This window comes from Lacerta agilis, chromosome 3, assembly GCF_009819535.1.
Source record: "Lacerta agilis isolate rLacAgi1 chromosome 3, rLacAgi1.pri, whole genome shotgun sequence".
Lineage (NCBI taxonomy): Eukaryota > Metazoa > Chordata > Lepidosauria > Squamata > Lacertidae > Lacerta > Lacerta agilis.
The window spans coordinates 49136677-49161053 of NC_046314.1; the positions used below are offsets into that span (position 1 = coordinate 49136677).

General features: G+C 41.5%; 1 protein-coding gene across 3 annotated transcripts; it reads left to right on the forward strand.

Annotated features, from left to right (window-relative positions):
- Window positions 1-5538: 5538 nt before the first annotated feature.
- Window positions 5539-23067, forward strand: AMD1 (adenosylmethionine decarboxylase 1). 3 transcript variants are annotated; one of them, XM_033143608.1, is made up of 9 exons: window positions 5539-6128; window positions 13628-13714; window positions 14602-14728; window positions 16511-16613; window positions 17577-17619; window positions 17718-17862; window positions 18756-18848; window positions 18945-19100; window positions 20135-20202. In XM_033143608.1, the coding sequence occupies exons 1-9, from the start codon at window positions 5995-5997 to the stop codon at window positions 20159-20161; spliced, it is 915 nt and encodes a 304-aa protein (XP_032999499.1). In that variant the 5' UTR covers window positions 5539-5994; the 3' UTR covers window positions 20162-20202. The 3 variants fall into 3 exon arrangements, with proteins under 3 accessions (XP_032999499.1, XP_032999497.1, XP_032999500.1); XM_033143606.1 differs by lacking the exon at window positions 20135-20202 and adding an exon at window positions 21021-23067 and having other exon boundaries at window positions 5540-6128; XM_033143609.1 differs by lacking the exons at window positions 5539-6128; window positions 20135-20202 and adding exons at window positions 6842-6860; window positions 21021-23067.
- The last annotated feature ends 1310 nt before the right edge of the window (window positions 23068-24377 follow it).

Sequence of the window (24377 nt, forward strand, 5' to 3'; positions counted from 1 at the left end):
TACCATATCACAAAAGCTGTGTTTTCCCTTTCAGAAAAAAACTCGAGTCATTATTTCCATTTCGTTTATACTTTAAAAACAAGTCATGCCAGGCAAATCTAATTTCTTTCTTTTTTAAATGGAGTTACAAGCTTGGTGGATCAGGGGAATGCTGTGGACAAAGTGTATCTTTATTTCAGTAAGGCTTTGGACAAGGACACAAACACACACACACACACCGTGATAGTCTTGCAAGGAAGCTGATAAAATGTGGCTTGAACGAAGTAACTGGCTGACTGACCGAACCCAAAAGTACTCATTAATGGTTTCTTCTCATTCTGGTAAAAAGTTACAAGCGGGGTTCTGTCCTGGGCCCAGTGTTGTTCAATGTCTTTGGACAACTTGGACGAAGGAATTGAGGGGATGTTAGTCCACATACCAATGCTACTTCTATACTCTGTGAATTAAGTTTCAGCTTCTTGTACAGCATCCAGTCCTTCACAACTACCGGTATAAACAGTTCACTGTTTCAACTACCTCCCTTGGTTCAGCTGAAAATGAGAGACAAGAGTTGGGTGTCATCAACATACTGATTATTCTGCATCTGAAATATCCATATAACCTCCTCCATTAGCTTCATGAAGGTGTGAAATAGTGTGAAGGTTGAGAAAGAACATTGTGGAACCTCTAATAACAATTGGAGCCCTGCTAGATCAAACCATAAGCAAATCTAGTTTACCACACTGTTCTCATATTAGCCAAGCAAATGCCTATGGGAAGCTCACAAACACAATACAAGCACAATAGCATTTTCCACATTTGTGTTTCCCAGCAACTGGTATTCAGTCACATATCACCTCCAATATTAGAGGCAGTATACAAACTATAATCACTGGCAGCCTTGATAGCCTTATCCTCCAATCATTTGTCTTATTCTTTTTATGTCTGTGCAAGTTGATGTTAAATCTTGTGGGATAAAATTCAATAGTTTGTGTGCTGTGTGGATGACTTTGGGTTCTAATATTATGGGAAGGGGATAAAGCCTCTCTATCCACTTTATCCACGCCATGCATAATTTAATGCACCTCTGTCATGTCTCCCCTTACTCACCTGTTTCTAACATAAAAAGCCCCAAACTTTGTAACCTTTCCTTATATGGGAATTGCTCCTGCCTTTCTATACTTTTGGTTGCCTTTTCCAACACCTTTTCCATCTCTAAGATAGTATTTTTGATGTATGACAACCAGGAATGTTCATACTATACTCTGGTCACACCATCAATTTATATAACACCATTATGATTGGCAGTTTTATTTTCAGTCCCTTTCCTAAGGGACTCTATCAATGGCCAAGTTTATGTTATCTGTTGATCACTCCTAGTTATATGCATATGGACACTCTGAACTCTAAAAGGTTAGTTATATGACTTAAATTTGCAGGAGCCACACCAATTTTGCTTCAACCAAATTTGGTCTTCAAATACTTGGCAATTCTGTTTTTAATAATAGTTTTCATTACAGGTTGGTTACTTGAAAACTAATTTCCCATATATTTTCTGGATCCCTTTTTAAAAGTTGTTTATATATTGACCACTTTCTGGTCCTCAGATATGCAGGCCGATCTCACATATGTTACTTTTTTTGTTAGATCAGTTATTTAAATTCAAGTTTTAAAAGGGCTCTCAAGTAGATGCTACCTCCTGGATGTGATGTCTTCATTTTTAGTTTGTCATCAAGGCCTAAAACGTCAGTTATTGTCACCACCATTTACCTCTTCAGACTCAGGTGCAGGGATCAGCACTACAGCTTCTCTGCAATCTCCTTTTCCTCCTTTAGTACACCTTTGACTCCTTTGTCATCCAAAGGACCAATAATCTCTACAGCTAGTCTGCTGCTTCTAACGTGCTTTTTAAATGTCTTATTGTTGGTCTTTAATTTTTTTTGTAATATGAAATGTGTCCCTTGTTGTCTGGTTGCATGTATTTTGCCAAAGTTTGTGTACCTTTTTATTCTCCTCATTTGGAGAAGACTAACATTTTATAAAGGAAGGCTTATTTTCTATCGTGACTGGAGCATTCATTTACCCAATTGAAGTCACCCATTACATTTCCTCCTTTGGATGCCTCCTTGGTTTCTGTCTCCATCTCAAGAGCACACTGAGCATTTTGGTCAGGGGGTGATAGCATGTACTCAGTACTAAATTTATATTGATGCCTTGGTATTGCCACCCACAGCAATTTTGTGGAGGAGTCTACCCCTTTTGTAAGTTTTTGCTTGCTGGACTCTGTGTCCTTTGACATGCAGAGCAACACCACTCCAGTACATCCTCCTACTGACCTTTCCGTAGTTTACATCCAGAGATACCGGTAGCTGTTTTGCACTAGTTCTCCCATTGTACTGGTTCTCTCCATCTGGTTTCAACTAGGCCCACTATATCAGTGTGTTCCTTTAAAACCAAGCAGAAATTGTGTGATATTCTGTACAATACACTGGCTAGTCTCTTGCTGGCTTTCTACCGGCATATCTGTTATTGTTGTTTATTCAGCTAAAATCCAGCGTTGAATGTAAAAACATTAAAGGGAAGGGCACTGTTGTACTGTATTGCTTAACAATATTTACCAAGGGTGAAGCTATGAAATGCAAGTTGTGCAAGTTTTTGATCTTTTGCAGATCTCAGCACCAATGCTCCTGAAGCATTAATACTCGCCTACATGATGGTTGAGCACATAACCACAGAGGAATGATCTCGAAATAATCTCTTTGGAAAACTAATTCAGCCACTAGTTTCCTTATAAATGTGAACACAGGGCTGTCCCTTGGGGAAGTGTGGCACCTGGGGCAAATTACACTGTGTGACCCCATCTTCATCTCCCCCTGCCTACAAAAGAGGGAAGCAGAGGAGGTGAAATGCTAAAGCCCAGTGTTTGCCATAGCTTACTCACACAGTGATGAAGGAACCATGGTCTTCCATTAGATCTGAAGTAGGCATTAGCATTGGGGTATGAAGTCAGAGCCTTACTGAGTAAAATTATTAAGAGTTTCAGTAGGTTTCTTGTACACACGTCTACTTATAATTCCCATTGATACATTTTCACTTCTAATCTCAACACATCTTTGTACTTTTTTGTTTTTCCCTCTCACACACAAAACATGTTAAGCTTTTCCTGAGGTACTTTTATCCTCCACTAATTCATCATAGGATAGCAATCTTAATTTAGAAAACAAATACTGTATTATGACCCACAATTCTGCTGTCTTCTGCTTTCAGATCAGAAGTAACCATTTGTTCACGCTTTCCCCAGGGAAATCTTGTGTGCTCTGTCACAATTTCCCCTAAATTAAAATATATTTTATCAGATGCAAAAACCTCCCTATAAGCTTGTGTTCTTTGTCTGCCCCTTACACATACACTGTTCATATGTGGAAGTAGCTTAATTTTAGATAAATTAATTCACACAGTCTCATTTGGGAAAATACAATAGCTCAAGGCAGTGGATTAATTGCCATTGTGATTACTGTGTGGGATGCAGTTACAAGTTTCAGTGGCGGCTATTGGGGATTTCCTGTGACAAAATTAGCAACAGAATGCTTATCTTCCCCTTTCCACACTTTTGGGAACTTTCATAAACTTTCATTTGTTATTATTTTAAAAGAAATGTATTTTGGATGCCCAGGGCTAGCCCTACCATTAGGTAGAATGAGGTGACTGCCTCAGGTTGCAATATGTTGCGGGGTAGCAGTGGTAGTCCTCTAGCTTCTACTGATTCCCACAGCTGTACTCTTCTGTTAAAGACAGAGCTCTACGTGCCACACTCCCCTAACTAGCCTGGTACTCTCAGGTACAGTGGAAGTCACTACAGTATTCCACTACTGATCCAATTAGCTTCTGTACATGGAATGGTGGAGACATCATATTGTCCTTTGCCTCAGGCAGGAAACTGTATTGAGCCAGCCCTGTGGAAAATCCCAATGCAATAATTCTCAACCAACTTTTATTTATCAATGCGCTGCATAATTCTATACTTGCTTACTCGTAAGTAAGCCCCACTGTGAAGCTTTCTGCCAAATAGGTTAATACAGGCATGGCCAAACTTGACCATCCAGCTGTTTTGGGACTACAACTCCCATCATCTCTAGCTAACAGGACCAGTAGTCAGGGGTGATGGGAATTTAGCCCCAAAACAACCGGAGGGCAAAGTTTGGCCATGCCTGGGTTAATATAAGGTTGCAACTCTATGTCACTGAAGCTCTTCCTTCAGCTCTCAGTAGATTCCCTACCATTCTGTGAAACTGTAAGTTCTCCCTCTCTTTCGTGGGCTACATTGACATGTAGGCAGATTACTAAAGTGAGGAGGCTTATTCTCATACAGTAGGGTCTCTTAACCTCGGGCCTATGGATGCAAAACACACCCATGCAATAAAATCAACTGTATGCAAAAAAACTTGTGCATATTTGCATTTTTCCTGGGAAGTCGGTCTGTAGCTTTCATCAGATTCTCAAATGAGTCTGTAACCCAAAAAAGGTTAAGGACCACTGTCATACAGCATAACTATGCTCTTCCAAGTCGTGTGCAAATTCATGGATTATTGTGCATTGAAAAGAAGTTGGAAGTTAAATATAAAACTGCAATCTTAAACATACTTACTAGGGAATATGCACATTGAACACAGTAGGATATACCTAAATGGAAGCATTATCAGAGTGCATTGAATTATGTTGAATTATGCTTTGACTGACTATGCAGTAATGCCCTTATAAACTATTAAACTGGGGAAGATTTGCTTACTGTTGATGGAATCCAAGTGGGTTTAGTAGAAATACATCATTATAAATGGCTGGTTAATCTGGTTGCAGAGGACAAAATTATTGAACAGCTGCTTCAGTGAACAAGGGGGTTTCCTATAGCTTTCTTGTTCCTGAGTTACAGGTGCAGTCCAGTCCTATGCATGTTAACTCAGAGATAATTCCCAGAGAGGTCAATAGTATATTTTATACACAAGGTTCTATATATTAGGCAACACCCTATACTGTACTTTCTATTTGTCACAAATATATTGAGTCTGTCACACATTGCTGTTTTCCACCTTTAGCTTATACTGAAAGAGCTATACTTCAGAAGATGCAAGCAACATGTCCCAGGGACTAATGATTTAAGTGTAGTCCAAAATGCTCATTAAAACAAATGCCAGCTTTCAAGTACCTTTATACCTTCTCTCCTGAACAGAACCTCCCCCCCCCCTTCTAACCACAAACATATTTTCTGTTGCTACGCAGCTGTCTGCGGTTTCTTTGTATTCTTTCTGCAGCTATTCTCTCCCTCTTTCGCCCACTGGCTCCCGCGAGTGCCAGCCGGGGACGTTGCCCCCGTCCGCTTCGCCTTCGGGCGCACAGGCTGGAACCGCCAGTAACACGGGGCGAGCCCGTGTCGCCTGACAGACATCTCGGGGCGTCCTATCGGTGAAGGAGATGGGCGGGACTAACCAGCGAGCACCCAATGGCGGAGCTGCGGAGGAAGGGCCCCGAATACCTGTGCGCATATAAAAGCTGCTGCGTGCTTGATTCCTCTTCGCTTCCACAGTATGGCCGGCGACATTAGCTAGCGCTCGCTCTCTGCTTTTCTCTGTAACAGGGGAACACACGGACTACAAGGAACCGAACCGCATCGCCTGCACGCCTGCCTACTCCGCACTTCTCTCCTTCCATCTCCCTCCTTCCCCTACCCCAAAGGACTGTGTAACAACCCGCCACCTTTCCCGCAACCGCTCTCTGGTATATATATCTATATATATTTCTCTTATAGCATAATATAAGATTACTACCCCGTCAAAGGTGAAACCTGTTTGGGACGGGCTGAGACCCGGTGAAGGCGCCGCGGCCCAGAACAGCAGCAGTACCAGCCTTGGCCGGTGTGTAGGTGAAGAGGAGGGCGGCGGCGGCAGCGGCAGCAGCAGTTTGGTCGGGGGTGTCTGTCGTTTTAATTTCTGTGGTTGTTGGTTTTTGCGGAGTTGTCTCACCATGATGGAGGAGAACGGTGCACACTTCTTCGAAGGGACTGAGAAGCTACTGGAGGTGTGGTTCGCCTGGCAACAGCCCTCGCCGCAGGAGCCGCACCAAAGCAAGGGGTCCGGCGATCTCCGCACCATCCCCAGGTTAGTTGCTCGTGAGGGGAGAAGAGAGCCAGAGGGGCCGACCGGAGTGGTGGCGAAAAGGGGGAAAGTCCGCTCTGCTGGATGGCTGCCGGGCGCGGGAGAGAAGCAACATGGATGGGTTAGTGGCGAGAGGGTGGGGGGGGGGGGAGCGAACATGCCCGACTGGTGGCGCACATGCACTGGCAGGAGGACTGCCGCGATGCCGGCTCCGCTGGGCGGGAAGTGAACGAGGCTGATGGCCAGCAAAGGGGAAGGGCATGGCGGCTGCTCCATTCAGAGCGCAGCTCGATATGTGGATGAGTGTGTGACGGGAAGGAGGGACAGTGCGGGGCTGGCCCTCGGCCCGACGGAGAGGGAGGGATACGGCGGACATTGAAGTGACGCGTTGAGTTTCGCCGGCTTCTCTGGGCGTTGACGGGCGGAGGGGGGGCACGAGAACGAACAACCGCCACCAACGTCCCTCCTCGGTACGCGCGCGGGCCTTACTCCCATGCACGGCCGTTGGCGGGCAGGCCTGCGTCCGAGTTCCAAGCAGGCCGCGCAGCCCTAGGAAAAAGTTGGCCGAGTGGAGGAACTTGGTGGTGGGAAGATCCGGGGATGACCTTGCACGGGAGGAACGTGACCTTCCGCGCCGGCCCTTTTAAACGACCTTGCTAAAAAGGTGCCTTCGGGAGAGCTTCTGACTTCAGCTCAGACCGCGTGGTTCCTCTCTTCCCCCGCCCCTGCTCTGAGGTAGCGCGGAGCAATGGGCCGCGTGAGGGTGAGGTGCCATCGCCGCGTGTAGTCGTTGCCGGCCGCTCTAGTAATGGTCGTGGAGGACGGACAGGCAGGGGAGGGTGGCGGTTGGCTGGGCCTTCGGGGAAGAGTGGGAGGCGCATGAAACCTTAGTCGCTCGCGGGGCCACCGGCAAACCTGCTCGCCCGTGTATAAGCGGCGTCTACGTCTGAAACATATTCCGTGTGCGAACTGGGCACTGCCCGCGGCTGAAAGCACGCAAGCTCCTAATGGGAGGGTAACGTGACGGCGGGGCACGTGTCTGACGCCTCCGCCTCCGAACGCTGCACCGGCGGCCGCCGTTACCCCGGGTGGGAGGGCGAGCGAGCAGCCTTGCGTGCCTGTGTCGTCTCCGTTGGCGCCGTGGTTCCAACCTGGCCTCGATAATATCGGACCAAATTCTGACGGAGCAGGCGCTTGGTTGCCTGTCAGCCCCAGAACTTGGCTTTGTGGAAGAGTTAGTCAAGTCTGTCAGCTATCTGTGAAATGACGCTTTTAGCGGGCCTTACTAAATGCTGCGGAGCGTTAGCCCTCGCACCGTCCTGTGTTCAGCTTCTGACTGGGGCAGGTCTAGTGTTCTGGGCCACATAGGGTCGTTCCGTCGAGGAGAGCAAGAACGTAAGGCAGTGGCCCGGGCGGCTCTTATTTGCGCGATTGGCTTTTCTCCTATTTGGGCACTGGGGCGGGGAGAGGCCCCTCCTATCTTTTGAAAAATGTGGCTGGAACCGAGATCACACGTGAGGCTTCTGGCTCGCGCCCCAGATGTGGTGGCCTCTCCTTCCCCATTGACAAGCTCAGGCCAATGAGATTGCAGTATCATTTTAAGGGCTGGGCCTGGGCCTGTCATCCAGTGGGCATTTCAGGAATGTGGAGGAAGCGCCAGCTCAGCCAACAGAGTAGTGGGGGGAAGGGCTGAGCCCTGCACAGCCTGAAATGTACATGTGCTTGCATCTTCCTTGCTTTGTGTGTGAAAGGGACAGTGCTCCCTTGACTAGTTTTTAGTAGAACTTTGAAACATAGAGCTTGTTAAACATAGGAACTAGAGGGGGAATTAATGACTGACAAGGTTAACTTGCTGAAACAAGACAGACAAGTGATGGGCAAGGGGGGCCCTGTTCAAATCAAGTCTTCTGGATAGCTCACACTTAAATAAACTGAGCTATTTGAGAATTCAAAACACACCTGGACTCCTATGGCAAATTATCTACATTGTGGTTGTCAATCTTGTTTGTCAGTGGTATTAAAATAAGTTTTTGTCTAGACATACATAAACACCAAAGATCTCCCAATATTGGTGAAACATTTTTTGTAGTTTTAGATATTGCATTGAAACATTTAATCCTAAAACAAGTTAATATCCAATCTGATCAACATGTAGTCTAGAAACAAGTAATAGAGTTGAGGTTATGAAACTTCCTTTAAGACGTATACTTTTTAGGAGATTCTCTAAACCTGGTATGTTAAAAACAGATTTTTAAAAACAGTAGCTCTTGCAGTAATAATAATTTTATTATTTATACTTAAGCCATCTTGCAAGGTTTCACCTATAACTTGGATATAATAGTACTCGAAACACATACAACTGCTTTCCTATTTTATGGAAGACTATAGGAACAGGTGTGTGCCCCTCATAAAGAGGCATAAATGAAAGATGTAAGCACCTACCCATGCACGAGAGCATTTCAAGTGTGTGTCCCTTTTGTATATGAAACACCCCAAAGCTAGGACACAATCAACAGCATGCAAACCTCTTAATAAACACATTGCATCCATCTCCTCCTTGTTTGCAGTGTGTTACCAGTTGGCCAGAAATCATAAGACCATGGCAGGTTTCAGAAGACGAGAATACTAGTACAGAAACTAAGTTAAACCAAGCCAACCAACGCATATACCTTAAAATTTCACATAGTTGACAGGGGTAGGGACTGCTGTGGATCATTAGTGAAGTTTATGTGTACTATGATTCCTGCATTGCAGGGGGTTGGACTAGATTATCCTTTGGGTCCCTTCCAACTTAAAATTCTGTACTACAGTGGTACCTTGGTTTAAGAACAGCCTGTTTATAAACTATTCGGTATATGGACTCTGCAAAACCGGAAGTAGTGTTTCGGTTAGCGAACTTTACCTCGGTCTATGAATGGAAGCCAGATGGTGGAAGGGCACCAGTGGCGGGAGGCCTTATTAGGGAAAGCACACCTTGGTTTAAGAATGGCTTTGGTTTAAGAATGGACTTCCAGAACGGATTAAGTTCGTAAACCAAGGTACCACTGTACATAACTTGTTTCCAGAATTCTAAGGTCTTAAGGCATTGGGTGTACACATCTTATTGCATAGGTGGGCTAACACACCTAGAACAGCAGCTGTGTATTGTCCTTTTGTCTTGTTTCTGGCAGCTAGTGGAGAGTCCCTGAGGTTGTCTTGGTCCTAACCATACAAATTTGAAAAGGGACAGAATTCAGCATTGCACTAAACATAACCAGGGTTTTACCCTTGGCACTCTTTCCACGTGTGCTCCTCAGAAACAGGTATTCAGAGGCATACAGCCTCCAATACTAGAGGTAGAATATAGCCATTGATAGCCATATCCTCTTAATTTGTATAATTCTCTTTTAAAGCTGTCCTAAGTTAGTGGTCAAGGGACGTGCTCGGTGCTGTGGTTGGTTAGCTCCCGTTGCTCGGTTCCAGCTCCTGCCCATCTAGCAGTTCGAAAGCATGTTAAAAGTGCAAGTAGATAAATAGGTACCGCTCCGACGGGAAGGTAAATGGCGTTTCCGTGCGCTGCTCTGGTTCGCCAGAAGCGGCTTTGTCATGCTGACCACATAACCCGGAAGCTGTATGCCGGCTCCCTCGGCCAGTAACGCGAGATGAGTGCCGCAACCGCAGAGTCGGACATGACTGGACCTAATGGTCAGGGGTCCCTATAACTTTTAGTTGGTGGTCAAGGGACATGGGTTGTGCTGTGGTCTAAACCACAGAGCCTAGGGCTTGCTGATCAGAAGGTCGGCAGTTCAATTCCCCGTGACGGGGTGAACTCCCGTTTTCCGGTCCTAGCTCCTGCCCACCTAGCAGTTCCAAAGCACGCCAAAGTGCAAGTAGATAAATAAGTACCACTCCGGTGGGAAGGTGAACGGCATTTCCATGCGCTGATCTGGTTCGCCAGAAGTGGCTTAGTCATGCTGGCCACATGACACGGAAGCTGGCTGCGGACAAACGCTGGCTCCCTCGGCCTATAGAGCGAGATGAGTGCCGCAACCCCAAAGTCATCCGCAACTGGACCTAATGGTCAGGGGTACCTTTACCTTTAAGTAAGTGGTCATCACTACATCTTATGATAGGAAATCCCATAATTTAACTCTACCGTGTAAAGTACTTCATTTTGTCTGTCTAGGATCTCTTGATAGTTCTTTGAACTGGCTTTGATTTTAAGGGAGTGGGAAGGTTGATGTACAGTAGCAGCCATCTTGAAACAGTTTTTTTTTGCTTGAACAAGCTCAAAGTACACCCTAAGCCACCCCAACCACTCACCACAAGTGAATAGTAAGAGAACCCATACAAGTAACACTGACACAGCCCCCCCACTAAGTAGAATAATAGAAGCATAACCACCTGACCCCACCCCACTCGCAATCCCCCCTCTTCCCCCTTTCTTTTTTCTTCTTCTTCCTAATTGTTTAAACCTATTCATGAACCATTAACTTGTACATTAACCACTAATAATGAAACATATGTTGTAGATATTATTCCCCACATTTATTATGCTATTTTTATGATATACAAATGACATGAGAAAACTTTGTATACTTATTTGCATAACATTATTTTTGTTTATAAAACTAATAATAATAATAATAATTAATCACAGACAAGACCCATCTTGCAGCTTTGTTAGTCAACCACCAATAAGTTGTGGACCCCTGAACATTATGGTTCTGCTGCAGTCAAAGTTGTTAAAAAGTGTGAGCCACTGACTGCTGCTTCTTATGGGTGGGTCATTATGCAAAGAAGGAACAGAGTGAGGTTGCATTATGAAGGAAGGAAGTGCACCAGCATGTGCAATGCACCCTTGTGGTCCTCACTAGCATAAACTTCTCTCAATTCCACCTCCTTACTAAGCAAGAAGTATGGCAATCCCTCATCCTATTGCTCCTTCTGTAACTCCAATGGAGCAGCATGGGTTTTTTTCCCCCAGCATAGCATTCCTTTCCTTTAGAGCTATTCATGAGAAAGCTTTCAAAAGGAAAGCAGAGCAATACATTTGGACCAGCTTGATTGCAGGAGTTGCCATAAGGAGGTGTACAAGACGTCTTATGAGGACTCCACTCTGGATTTGTGTAGGATTTACTCCTTAGATTTTTCTTGTCCCATAGATGTTCTGCAAGGTAGCAGGTGCAGATTTTTCATCAGGTTTTACTCCCGGAGCCTTTTTCATGGATGAGTATAGCTGCAAGGCAGCGGAAGTTTAGGATCAGAGTTTTCTTTCTCCAGATCTTATTAAATAAATGCTGAGCAAATAAACAAAACTTAAGCTTACTGCATGCCAAGGCATATGTTGGAAGCCAATATATCAATGGAACCGATTCCATAGTGTTATTGGGATATAGAATGAGACGTCTCATAGAACTCAGAAGTTATGTGCAAGACAAGAAAATACAGTGGTACCTCGAGTTACAGACGCTTCAGGTTTAGTACCTTGGGTTAAGAATTTTGCTTCAGGATAAGAACAGAAATCGGGCAGCAGCGGCAGCGGGAGGCCCCATTAGCTAAAGTAGTGCTTCAGGTTAAGAACGGATCTCCGGAAGGAATTAAGTACGTAACCAGAGGTACCACTGTAAAAAGGTTTTTCCCTCAAAAACCTGTTCAGAAATGGCTGTTCAGACAAAGGTTTGTTACATTAAATCAAAACCTGATTCTTACTGAAAAAATTGGTACAATTGCTCAGGCAATAGTAAATCCCTTTCATAATTGCGATCTAAAACACTACCAGTCTATGAATAGTAAGAAAACTGGTAAGGTGCTAAAGATGTCTTTTGTTCTCAATACTGCAGTAGCAAACATGCTAGTAACTGGAAGCCAAATGCTTGTCCAAACATTCTGATACCAAAAATTAAGGCTATCATGCTATAGACAGCTATGACTTAGTTATGTAGGTTATGTGCACATTTGATGGTGCTTCAGTATTTTTATGGTACTCCATTAAGTTATCCTAAGGGTAGGGTTGCCAAACTCTTTGGGACTGGGCTCAGATTTTCAAACTGGATAAACTCTCATTGGTACACCACTACCTGCTACATATATTTCTAAAACAGTGGTGTATATCTGACCACTGCATCGTGTTAATTACAGCTAGTTTTATTGACACTATTTCATTTTGCTTTTGCATCTCTTCATTGTACTGTATACTCTTTGCATGCATTCAGTTTTACTTTTAGAGAGAATGACATTCAGCTATGACAATAATTAATAATTAAGGGACTATTGGAATTGGTGCACTGGACAATTGTCATATTACTTGTGTTTCTGCTTCACTCTGCTTCCTTGGCACATCTCCCCTGCCAAAAAACAAGCAAAAATATATGTCCATGATTGATAGTTAATAAGCAGACATGAGTAGTTTATTTTCATCTAGTGCAAAAGAAATACCGGTACCTATGTTTGGTAGGTAGAGGTGTACATATTTGTATATGAGAAATAATCAGTTTAATTATTTTACATATAAAGATCTCATTTTAACTCAAATATACCCAAGAAAGGCACTTACTCAGTTCAGAGATCTCTAGGGAAAACATTAATATTAACCTAGTGGTTGTTCAAGGAAATAATTTAAAATATATTTAAGAAGCACCTTAAAAATAAATTTTAAAATGAGCCTTTAAAAGCAATTTATTTAGCCACCATGCTGAAATTTCCATCTGGTAACACTTTTGTCTAATTTCTGAGACCGTTTTTCATACTTCCAGTTTGTGACAAACCTCATAACTGAATGAGACTCTGTTTCAGTTCTTTCTGTGTCCTGTCAATGGTGATGTTTACCAGGTTTGCAAAATGTTTTCAATGTGCTGTGAAGAATGGCTTGGACTATAAAGCCTTGAAAGATGCACTTGTGTTCACCAGATGGCAGTGGCAGAAAGCCTGTGGTCCTTTAGATGTTGCATTCCAACTTGCATGAGCCTCAACCAGCATGGCCAATGGTCAGGGATAGTTGAATAACATCTGGAGGGCAACAGGTTCCTCATCCGTGCCATATAGTGTCACATTGCAGTGTGTGAGGCCATAGCCAGGCCAGAAACAGGCTCCTATGCTGAAACTTCAGGCTTTATTCTGCTTTTGCAGCATTCCTATATTCTAATTCTAAAAAGCATGTGATGGCTTGTAAGTGGTAATATTCAGATACCAGTAGCTTTGAGTGCCCAGATACAAAAATTCACACAAAAAATGTTTCACAGAAGAAATGTTGTGCAACATGTTGAATTGCAATCTACTATTACTCTTTTATTTAGTTTAAAAGGCCATAAGCAGTTCTAACTAAGCCATGCTGAGGCTGGTCATTATGTTACTACTCATGTAGTTAAACAGAATCTACAAACCACTTGGGAAGGAAAATAAGGCATTGGACACTACAGCAATAGACATGTTTGTACTACCCGTTTATAACTTGAAATAGTAATGTTGTAGTCATATTGGATTTCTGCTTGAATTAAAACTTTAAACTTTACTTTCCCTAACAGGTTTGAGTGGGACAAACTTTTGGAGAATGTGCATTGTTTGATCATAAGTGTGACAAAAACTGACAAGCAGGAAGCTTATGTACTCAGGTAAGCTCACAAACGTTAAACAGCTTTTAGAAACAATCTCATCACTAAGGTTAAAAATTATGTATTTGCCTGATAGGTCTGTTGGCTTTACTATTCATGTAAGATCTTGGTGGTCCAGTAGAAAACTCAATGAAAACATGAATTCATGTGCTGTGGTTGTAAATGGAGGAAAAAGTCAGAATGTTTTGTGGTTGCTGTTCAGGAGAAAATTGGTGTTACTGTCTAACACAGGGGTAGGCAACCTAAGGCCCGTGGGCTGGATGTGGCCCAGTCACCTTTTAAATCTGGCCTGCGGACGGTCCAGGAACCAGTGTGTTTTTACATGAATAGAATGTGTCCTTTTATTTAAAATGCATCTCTGGGTTATTTGTGGGGCATAGGAATTCATTCATTTTTTATTTATTTGTTTCAAAATATAGTCCGGCACACCACATGGTCTTAGGGAGGGTGGACCAAACCACGGCTGAAAAAGGTTGCTGGTCTAACACTCTATATGCCTACTTCATCAGATGTTAGTAGCTGTGATGGTATATAATGTTATCATTGTATTCCTTCCCTGTATTTAAGGCCTCCACAAATCTGCATGTTGAGGACAAAGGTCTTTACTCAGCACCATTAGAAGTTCCCTTCTCTCCAACAGTGAGAGGAGCAATTTGTCAGGTCACAATGTTGATGCAGGCAAAAGTACCGCAGGAGACCTGTTGACTTCTGCCTGATCCAAAGCCCATTGTGGAATGATACACCCCCATCCAATCTTTAGGGAACATGCCCAGGGATGTTTCCTAAGAACAGCTTTGAGTGAACCAACTGTTAGCAAATAAATTTTGAGTTTCCCAAAGCTACCCAGGTATGAAATGTAACACTACCACTTATATTTTGTTTTTCAGTGAGAGTAGCATGTTTGTCTCCAAGAGACGTTTCATTTTGAAGACATGTGGTACCACCCTCTTACTGCAGGCACTGGTTCCCCTGTTAGAGCTTGCTAGAGAGTACTGTGGGTTTGACTCAATTCAGGTAAGATACCCAGAATCTCATCCTTATGTTATAGCTGCATAGAAAGGTATATTAACTTCTTAAGTGTGATGGTGGTTTACATATTTAAGGAAGAGAAGTGTAGAGTGCTAGACTTTGTTTCAGCATTGTTTCTATGGTTAAAGCTTCAGCAGACATAGAAATACATTGATTCCTGGATCCTGCACAAGAATATTCTTCATATTAATGTGTTTATTGGAGTGAATACAACATCTCTCACAAACCAATACTAGCAGGATGGCAACCCATATTGCCTTTACACATGCAGGTTCCATAAAGTAACATTGCCTGTGTTTTTATGTACAAGCAGAATAAGCTGTGGGAGAGCCAGGCCAACAGTAAGGTCAAATTCACCTTCTGGTCAAATGCACAACAAAAAGTTGTTCTGGTTTGGTCAAAGATGGTGCATGATGTTCTTGCCCATCAGTATGCCATATGGATGCCCTGTAGTGTACCCTTCAGTTAAACATGGCTTGCAGGAACGTGCACAGTTCACAACTGTACAACAGATCTCTCTACTTACCCAGCCTCTTGCTTCAGAAGTTAACTTTACTTCTGTGTGATCTTAATCTACAAGTTCTACTAAGGTCCCTGAGCACTGTTGTCTGCATGACCTCTTTTAAAGACTAAGCAGTTGGGAATAATGCACTCAAGAAAGTATTTTTCTGTATTTACAAGAATAGTGTATTACACAATATGGCCTTGTTGTGTGGCCTAGCTAGTGTTTTGATTGCATGAAAGTGCATGAAAACTAAAACAGCTAAGTGCTTTTTCAGAGAGGCTGAGCTACAAGCACACACAGATACTATAAAATAGAGAGTGGTTGTTGTTAGTATTATGAGGCAACTGTTGGAAGTGCAGGTAACTTAACTGTTCTTCCTGTTGTCAGGGCCATTTTTGAAAGCTTTTACATTTATTCTCCCCACTCACTGAGGCAAATCTTTTAAACCAGCCTTTTGTCCAAGCCACCATAATGAATGCAGCATGTAATGTGTTTCCTTATCCTTACTCTATCTCTGCCTGGCATTGGGCCTTGAATCGTATTGGTAGTGCTTTCCAAAATAATCACTTTGTTAATGTGCATATCTAAGTGCACTATAACATACTAAAGCTATTTCAACTTGTTTGTGCTTATGGGATCTCTGAATAGCACTAATCCACATTAAGAGGAAGCGATACATATTAAGATAGTGTTCTTGGCTATCAAATCAATTCATTGTATCTTGTTTGGGGTAGACATTTGTGTAAGCCTAGGATTTCCGAACTGCATAATAGTAAAGTAGATTGATGGTATATCAAAGCAGCAAAACCAAATGTTGGTAGCCAAGCAGGTAAAACTTTGAAATGCTACTGAAATTAATACCCAGTACTGACAGTCAAGGTCATGGCCTTCTGTGAGCCCTTATCATTGGACTCTCCTTTATGTTACTTACAGTGAAGGGAATAGCTTGGTGTAACAAAAAGTGTTACCAGTTCTTCTGGTGACCCCCAACCCCTGCATTATCTATATGCAGTTGCTAGTCTATATTTTAAAGACACCACTTACAATCTTTGCAGATCACTCTTAGTATTATATGTGACAAAATTGATGTCATGTTTTGTTTTTGCGGAGTAGTGCATTCATCTTTGAGTTGACAATAGACTAAATTCTAGATAAGAAGGAAAGGCCTTGAGCAGAAGCATGTGTTTAAATAATTTCATTTTGATCCTAATGGAACTTTTAAGAAAAACTGCATATTTAATTTCACCCCTCTTATTCTTTAGAGCTTCTTTTATTCACGCAAGAATTTCATGAAGCCTTCCCATCAAGAGTACCCACATAGGAATTTCCAGGAAGAAGTAGAGTTCCTTAATGAAATATTTCCAAGTAAGTGAATGTGTATTTTTAATGGGATGCTTGTAAATAATAAACAACAAACAACTGTCCAAGAGGCTTATGCCCAGTGGGTTGTTGAAAGTAGCATGTAAACTAATATAAAAGCATTATCATGCTAACAGTGCAGCTTTGCCTTGATTAGAAGTGATAGTCTGAGTTGACCAAAAGACATCAAGAACTGACTCTTACATAATCTACTCTTAAGAAGACTTTCACACCTAGACAGAATTATGGTATGATAAATGTAATAGGTTTATACAGTGCACACATTTGATGGATGTCCGATATTTTTATGTGTATCCTTGGGTGATAATACCCCCTTGTCTTCTGTTGACCATAAGTTCAGAAAAGGGTAAAAAGAAAACAGTTGCATGGACAAAGAGCTATATAGTTCTAGCAAGTCTAGTAGATTGCTTGGCAGTGAGGCATGGCTGTGTCTCTTGCAATAACATGGACAACCAATGCCTATAATAAGTAGTCAGAGCTTAGGAGCTCTATAAGAAAACCACAGCGACAAATCTTCAGTGCCAACTAGTAATATACTAATACTTTTTTTTTTGCTGCAAACCAGTGATGTAGGGTTTCATGCATGCATTGGAAAATTTTCTGATGCCACAGTGTGATCTTAATTCAGCATGTTTGTTTTAATAAATGAAACTAAAAACATTGAAACTGTCAATCTTGGCTAATACTGGAATAGGCATCCTTTTTGTTGTTGTTAATAATGAACTTACAAAATGGAAATATTTACAGGGGTTGGGGAATCAGCTTGCAGTACTAGTTTTCTACGCCGCATCACTGCTACAAACTGATGTTGTTAATTACTCTTATGATGTTATGGAGACTAATTAGACAATGGAATTAAGTTTGAGCCATACTAAGCATTACATTTCAAAACAAAGATGATAGTCCTTGTTTGTAAGCTCTATTCTTGGTCTTGTTTGCTTTTTACAGATGGAGCAGCTTATTGCATGGGTCGTATGAACTCTGACTGCTGGTAGGTTTACTTTGAATTATTACTTTATAATCTTGAGCAGTACAAATTTGACTTGTATGTGCTATATTATCTTCTGATTCCCCGCCCCCTGTAAACAGGTACTTGTACACTCTGGATTTTCCAGAGAGTCGGGTCATCAATCAGCCAGATCAAACACTGGAAATTCTGATGAGCGAGCTCGATCCAGTAGTTATGGACCAGTTCTACATGAAAGATGGTGTTACTGCAAATGATGTCACTCGTGTAAGTGTGGATTGTCTACTGTGAAGGAGAAGAACAGAGACTAATACAGTTCCTAATATGTAGGACTGTTTTCCTCACCAGCCCCTCACTTGTAAAGCCGTTAGGCAAATCCTTTCCTGATTGCCAGCTACCATATATACTCGTGTATAAGCTGACTTTTCCAGCACATTTTTTATCCTGAAAAAGCCCCCCGTGGCTTATACTCGAGTGAGTATTGGTCCTTCCTCCTCCTCCACCTTTGCCACATTTCCCACCCTAGGCTTATACTCGAGTCAATAAGTTTTCCCAGTTTTTTGTTGTAAAATTAGGTGCCTCGGCTTATATTTGGGTTGGCTTATACTTGAGTATATACAGTAATTTGTCTGTAAAATAGGAATAATGCTCAAAAAGTTTTCCCACAATTAAAACATACTAGGCAGGCTTTTAGATTTAACCAGATTTAAGCACAAGTTATTGTAGTTGCTATAAGAGACATTGACTTGTTTTAGGGTTGCCTAGTTAACAATAGAACATTCACTACATCTCTCATCCATATCTCAATGAAGACACCATTTGATCAGCTTAAAACACATATGGTGAAATGCATGTGCCTGGAATAGTATTCTCAGCTACTTAACTGGCTTCTCCAGTTAAAACTAATAAGGTAAATTAATAGCCAGACATCTAAAGCCTTGAACTTATTTGAGAGAAGAAGAGAGGCACCATGGTTGAAAAGAAACTGATTCATCAGACGTACGTTAATCGGTTGAAGCAGTAGTCTAAACTGAAGCTTAAATATGAGACTTCCTGTTTATATGATTAGTTTTAATACATCTATTTAATTTTTATGTACACTGCTTAGAAATGTCAGCTACATAAATAGCTTAAATAAACAAACACTTTCTTGGCTTTAGGTGAGTGGAATTCGTGACCTGATAACAGGTTCTGTCATTGATGCTACAATGTTCAATCCTTGTGGATATTCAATGAATGGGATGAAAACAGATGTGAGTACCATATTTTTTTATTCTTTGCAATGAGAATTCAATTTCAAACTATTGCCATGTTGAGATTTCTAACTTGGTTCCTTTATTTTTTTCTAGGGAACTTATTGGACTATTCACATCACTCCAGAACCAGAGTTCTCATACGTTAGTTTTGAAACCAACATAAGTCAGACTTCCTATGATGACTTAATTAGGAAGGTCATAGACATTTTTAAGCCAGGAAAATTTGTGACAACCCTCTTTGTTAATCAGGTACAAACATTTGTATTACTTTCAGTAGGCTAGTTTTGGCAGCCAGATAATCCCAAATGATCCAGCTCTCCACAAGCACTACATTGTATTTGTAATCCAGAAAATGTTTACCTAGTCAGTCTATTACAGCAAAACCAGTTTTGTGGCATCTTACAGCATTTTATTTTTATTAATGCATAAACCATAATAAATTGAAAATGCCATAAATGGCACATAAAAGGCTACTTCCACACAATCAACTGAACTGTTTCCACTACCATTGCCAAGTCCTATTCAGTGTTCCCTTCCCCCAATGGCCATAGTTTTTGCATCTTTGTTTTGTTTCTTCAGAAACTAAGAAATAAAGAAATGAATGAAAAACAGGTGTATTCTGGCTGCAAAAAGGAGACAAAATATGGTTTTGTGATGTTGATGGTCAAGAGAAACAGGACAGGAGCTACCGTACTTTAAACCACACCAAATGTTAGAGGACCCTAACTGATTTGAAGGCTATAATCCAAAGCATGTTTTCCAGATTCAAATTAAACTTACAAGTAGTAAACATTCATGCTTTTGCAGAGAGAACTGTAGATTTTTATGGGGCCACCATTTGATTGCAGAAGAGGAAGGCTGTGAGTGTTTCAGTGTCCTATGAAAAAGAACTACAGACTGAACAGTGTATTGTGATCTAAAGCTGACATGTCCAACGCCGCGATTGACTGGTCGATTGCTGGATGGATTTTGGTCAATCGCACTATGGCCAGGCAGCCTTTGCTCCTTCTTCGCAGCCAGGGCACTGCTGCGGGAGGGAGTTGCGCCTCTGCTTTTGCTGTCCTGTGAGCTTGGGGAGCACGTGCCTCTCTCGCTTCGCTCTAAGGAAGCTGTTCTCGGCTGGGTGGCCCTTGCTGGGTGCTGCAGGGCCACGCTCGTGTGGTGGGGAGAGGGTGCAGTGGTCCCCCTTGGGAGCAAAGGAAGGGGGCGTGGGGGCGCCGATGTTCCACATTCAGGACGAGGCTGGATAAAAGGAGAGCGCCTTTCCTTCCTCCTCCGTACAGAGCGGCCTGTGGCTTAATCAGCTGTAGTCTCCGTTTGGGCAATACGTGGAAGAAGGCGATGGAATCGACCACAAATCTGTGCTAAGGAAAGAAAGGGGGTTTTCCTGGCCACCAACAACGCCTTACCTCTCGCCCCTAAAGCCAAGAAGTTGAAGAATGACAATGGGAGAGTGTGGTAGATCACTGCCAGTTTTATATACTGGATAGTAGATCACAGCCTACTTGAAGTTGGACATGCCTGATCTAAGGGAAAGGATAGGGGAAGTAAGACATTCTTCAAGCAAGCCTTGAAGACTAAACAATACAATACATTTGACTGGATTGCATTTTCATTTGTTTTATGCAAATAGTCTAGAATAAAAGATCCAATCATAGAAGATTTAGCACATCAAGATAAACTAAGAGATAAAATTCTGTAATGAACTAGCCATTCCTAGTTTCAGTTGATCCCTAGTCCTAAATATCATCTACATATGAATTCCGACTTAATATCTTTACATTATTAATTTGCTTACTAATTCATTAGTTGCAAGTAAATCATTCCCTTTTTAAACTTACCTCATTTTGCTGCTTTTGTGCATAATAAATCTCTTTGGAGTTACAACAGCCAAGGGATTGTAAAATGTCTGCCCCCTTCAAATTCATGCGCACACATTTTCTTTGTACTTAAAATAAATTATGCCTACTCACAAGGTATGTCATGTCACCCAACTCTTAAATGGAGCTCTGGCCCATTATAGTTTATGCCGTAATTTATTTAAGGTGGCACAAGACTCTTGGTTACAACAGACGAACATGGTTACCCCTCTTAATTTGTTAGCATTGAATATTACTTCTACCTTCAAGATTCGTATATCTGAAGAATATTTTTTTCTTTTTCTATTAGAGTTCAAAATGTCGCACAGTGTTTTCTTCAGCCCAGAAGATTGAAGGTTTTAAGCGCCTAGATCGCCAGATTGCTCAGTTTAATGACTACAACTTCGTGTTTACCAGTTTTGCCAAGAATAAACAGCAGAGTTGATTAAGAGAAATGAAGAAAAAGCGCAAAAAGATACCCAATAGAGGAGGTGGTGGTTGCTTTCTAGTTAATGATACAAGGGGCCATATTTTTCATATCCACCTCGTAGTTGCAGAAAGCCCTAAATGTAATCATAGTATAATTTTCAATTGTATGCATTATTATATCAAAAAATTAGATATATTGCATGAATACTCTCTACTGTGTTTAGGTATTCTATTTCACTTTTGCTGTGAAATTGAAATGCATGTAGAAAAATGTTACTGTATGAGACTCTACAGCATTTGTAAAAATTCCAATAGGATTACATGCAGTATAGTTTTTCTCAACGTATCACCAAAAATTCCCCACAGACAAGGATTTCGTCCTCATTAGGATTTCCCATGGACCTACTTATCTGAAACAGTTAGTTGTTGCCTAACTTTTTTCATATGTATGCTGTAACTTAAAATTTTGAAAAAAAAACCACCTTGAATTTGAGCGATTTCTAATTGACATTTCTTTTGTAACTCTTTGATGGCAGATTCAAACTTTTTGCAGTTTTGAAATATTGAGACTGGTAGAACAAGACTACTTGCACATGGTGGACTACTTCACTTTTTAAAATTTGAGGCTAGTATAAAAAATTATCACTCTAGGTCTGTGTATATTTTCACCACCAGTTGAAACTATACTTGGGTTTAATGCACTAGCTTTTTACTTCTGGAAACTTAATTGCTCATTGGACATTTTATTTTGATCAACTTTTTTCAGTTTGGGCCAAGACTATTTCTGTTCTGTGTTGGTCTTTTGTTCAAAGGCAACACATAGCAACTGGTGAAAATTGTTGAACATCCGAGTAAGGCTACTTACTCAATTGTGACAATATAGACTAAGCTGACTCTAGGCATTTGAAAAGCTTCAAATAGTTGCAGCCTTGAGGAATCTTAATTGGTTTGGAGCTTGGTACTTACTGGTAACTTGGCAGGGACATCTAATGGAATGTGATTCAAACTACTGCACAAAATGGTTAGTTACCATTTACTGTGAAATAAGGTGGCTCTATTGTTGCATATTCAAACACCACAAATCCTTCCACACTGTGACTGATGTCCTGTGACAGCATTGTGCATGTGATATTTAAGCTGAACTTAATAATATTGTGACTTCATCTGTGTTTCTTAATTAACGTGTGGTTCCTTTTTATAAGATGTGGAAGGCACTGAGTGATTTGGCTGCAGGAGGCAAAATATGAGGAGCCTAGACAGTCAAGTACAACACTTTATGCACAACTTTTAATAACAGTTTAGGCATGGAAATACCACTTCATGGATATAAACTTCAAGCTTCTGAGACAAGTAACCTTGGAAATACTGTGGGATTTCAGCTGTTGAGACCAGGAAGTCTGTTACAAATTTGACACTCATCTTTGCTATGTTTTTGATTCTCTGAATATGACAATATTTTGTTCCTTCTGTATTTATAAATGAAACACTTTTTTAGTGTTTCTAGGCTACTAAATCTGCTTGGTTGGATATCAAGTGGTTGAACACCTTTTTATTTTTAAGTAGATTTGTTTTCTACCAAAATTACCAATTTTGCTTAAAAGTAGCACCTAACAGTTTAGGGTGCTTTAGATTTTGAGGACCAATTTTTCAAATGGTTTTTGTTCTTGAAAGAGTGCCTCAGGTTGACTTGAGGTCTGCTAGACTGAAGTTCCCTTCAATACTGAAAATGCAGATTCAGGTAAAAAGCCTTGGACAGAAAGAAAGCAGCTGAATTGGGTATTTGTAAACACTAGGGTGAAAAATGGAGGGGGTGATGTTTGGTGTTAAATCTTCTCTCTTGTGGTGTTAGACATGGATCATTAAAATGTACAAAAATATATCTGTACCTGAAATTGTAATGCTTCAATAAAAGTTTGCTTTCTAAGCTCTTTAAATGAGTGAATGTTGTTTACCCTGACTTAGATAATTCTGTTTTGAATTCATACATGGCAACTTCAAGCCTTGACCAGGTTAAGTTCTTGTCTACCTCAAGACAGCCCCTTGTATGCTAATATACTGTGATGGGGAATCAAATGTCAGGGTGACCCAGGAGGATTTAAGCCTATTGGAAGCACTAATCCTGCTAATCAACTACCTGTCTGTACTATTTTTAATCAATGCAAAGAGCAGACTATTAATGTAAGCTTGTTTTTAGAATGAAGGCACTTCTTAAATTGCAGTTGTGTATAGTCCCAAGTGCAAATGAATGTTCTTAAGGGTGTGGGATTATATTCTTACAAAACACTGCAATTGCTTATCGATCATGAGCAGCTCCCCTAAAAAGGACTGGCAAAAGTCAATACCTTTACTTCTGGCTTTCAATAGGAAAGAAGTTTGATAGATCATGGTGATAGGGAAGGGCAATTCTAGGGTGGCTGAAGTAGGCACTGAGCAGTGTTTAAAATTTATTTTAGCAATGTTGCTTTAAATGATTACTATGGTTAGTTTGCCTACTACAACCAAGTTGGAGTTGCCACTATTTGCATTTTAAATCCCTCTGCCCTAATCGCCTACACATGTATGTGTGCCTGCATCTGAGGCTACCACTTCATGTATCTTAAGTGTTTTTTGGTCCACAAAGATCTTAACAAAACTGTTGTTGTTGTTCAGTTGTTCAGCCGTGTCCGACTCTTCGTGACCCCATGGACCAGAGCACGCCAGGCACGCCTATCCTTCACTGCCTCTCGCAGTTTGGCCAAACTCATGTTAGTAGCTTCAAGAACACTGTCCAACCATCTCATCCTCTGTCGTCCCCTTCTCCTTGTGCCCTCCATCTTTCCCAACATCAGGGTCTTTTCTAGGGAGTCTTCTCATGAATTGGCCAAAGTACTGGAACCTCAACTTCAGGATCTGTCCTTCTAGTGAGCACTCAGGGCTGATTTCTTTAAGAATGGATAGGTTTGATCTTCTTGCCGTCCATGGGACTCTCAGTCTCCTCCAGCACCATAATTCAAAAGCATCAATTCTTTGGCGATCAGCCTTCTTTATGGTCCAGCTCTCACTTCCATACATTACTACTGGGAAAACCATAGCTTTATACGGACCTTTGTCGGCAAGGTGACGTCTTTGCTTTTTAAGATGCTGTGTAGGTTTGTCATTGCTTTTCTCCCAAGAAGCAGGTGTCTTCTAATTTCGTGACTGCTGTCACAATCTGCAGTGATCATGGAACCCAAGAAAGTGAAATCTCTCACTGCCTCCA

Bases quoted from the DNA above. Each gene is read 5' to 3' on its own strand.
- AMD1 (XM_033143606.1), top strand. From the start codon at position 5,995: ATGATGGAGGAGAACGGTGCACACTTCTTCGAAGGGACTGAGAAGCTA. The intron at 14,729-16,510 runs GTAAGATACCCA...CTTATTCTTTAG, and splicing joins GTGGGTTTGACTCAATTCAG to AGCTTCTTTTATTCACGCAA. The intron at 16,614-17,576 runs GTAAGTGAATGT...TGCTTTTTACAG, and splicing joins CCTTAATGAAATATTTCCAA to ATGGAGCAGCTTATTGCATG.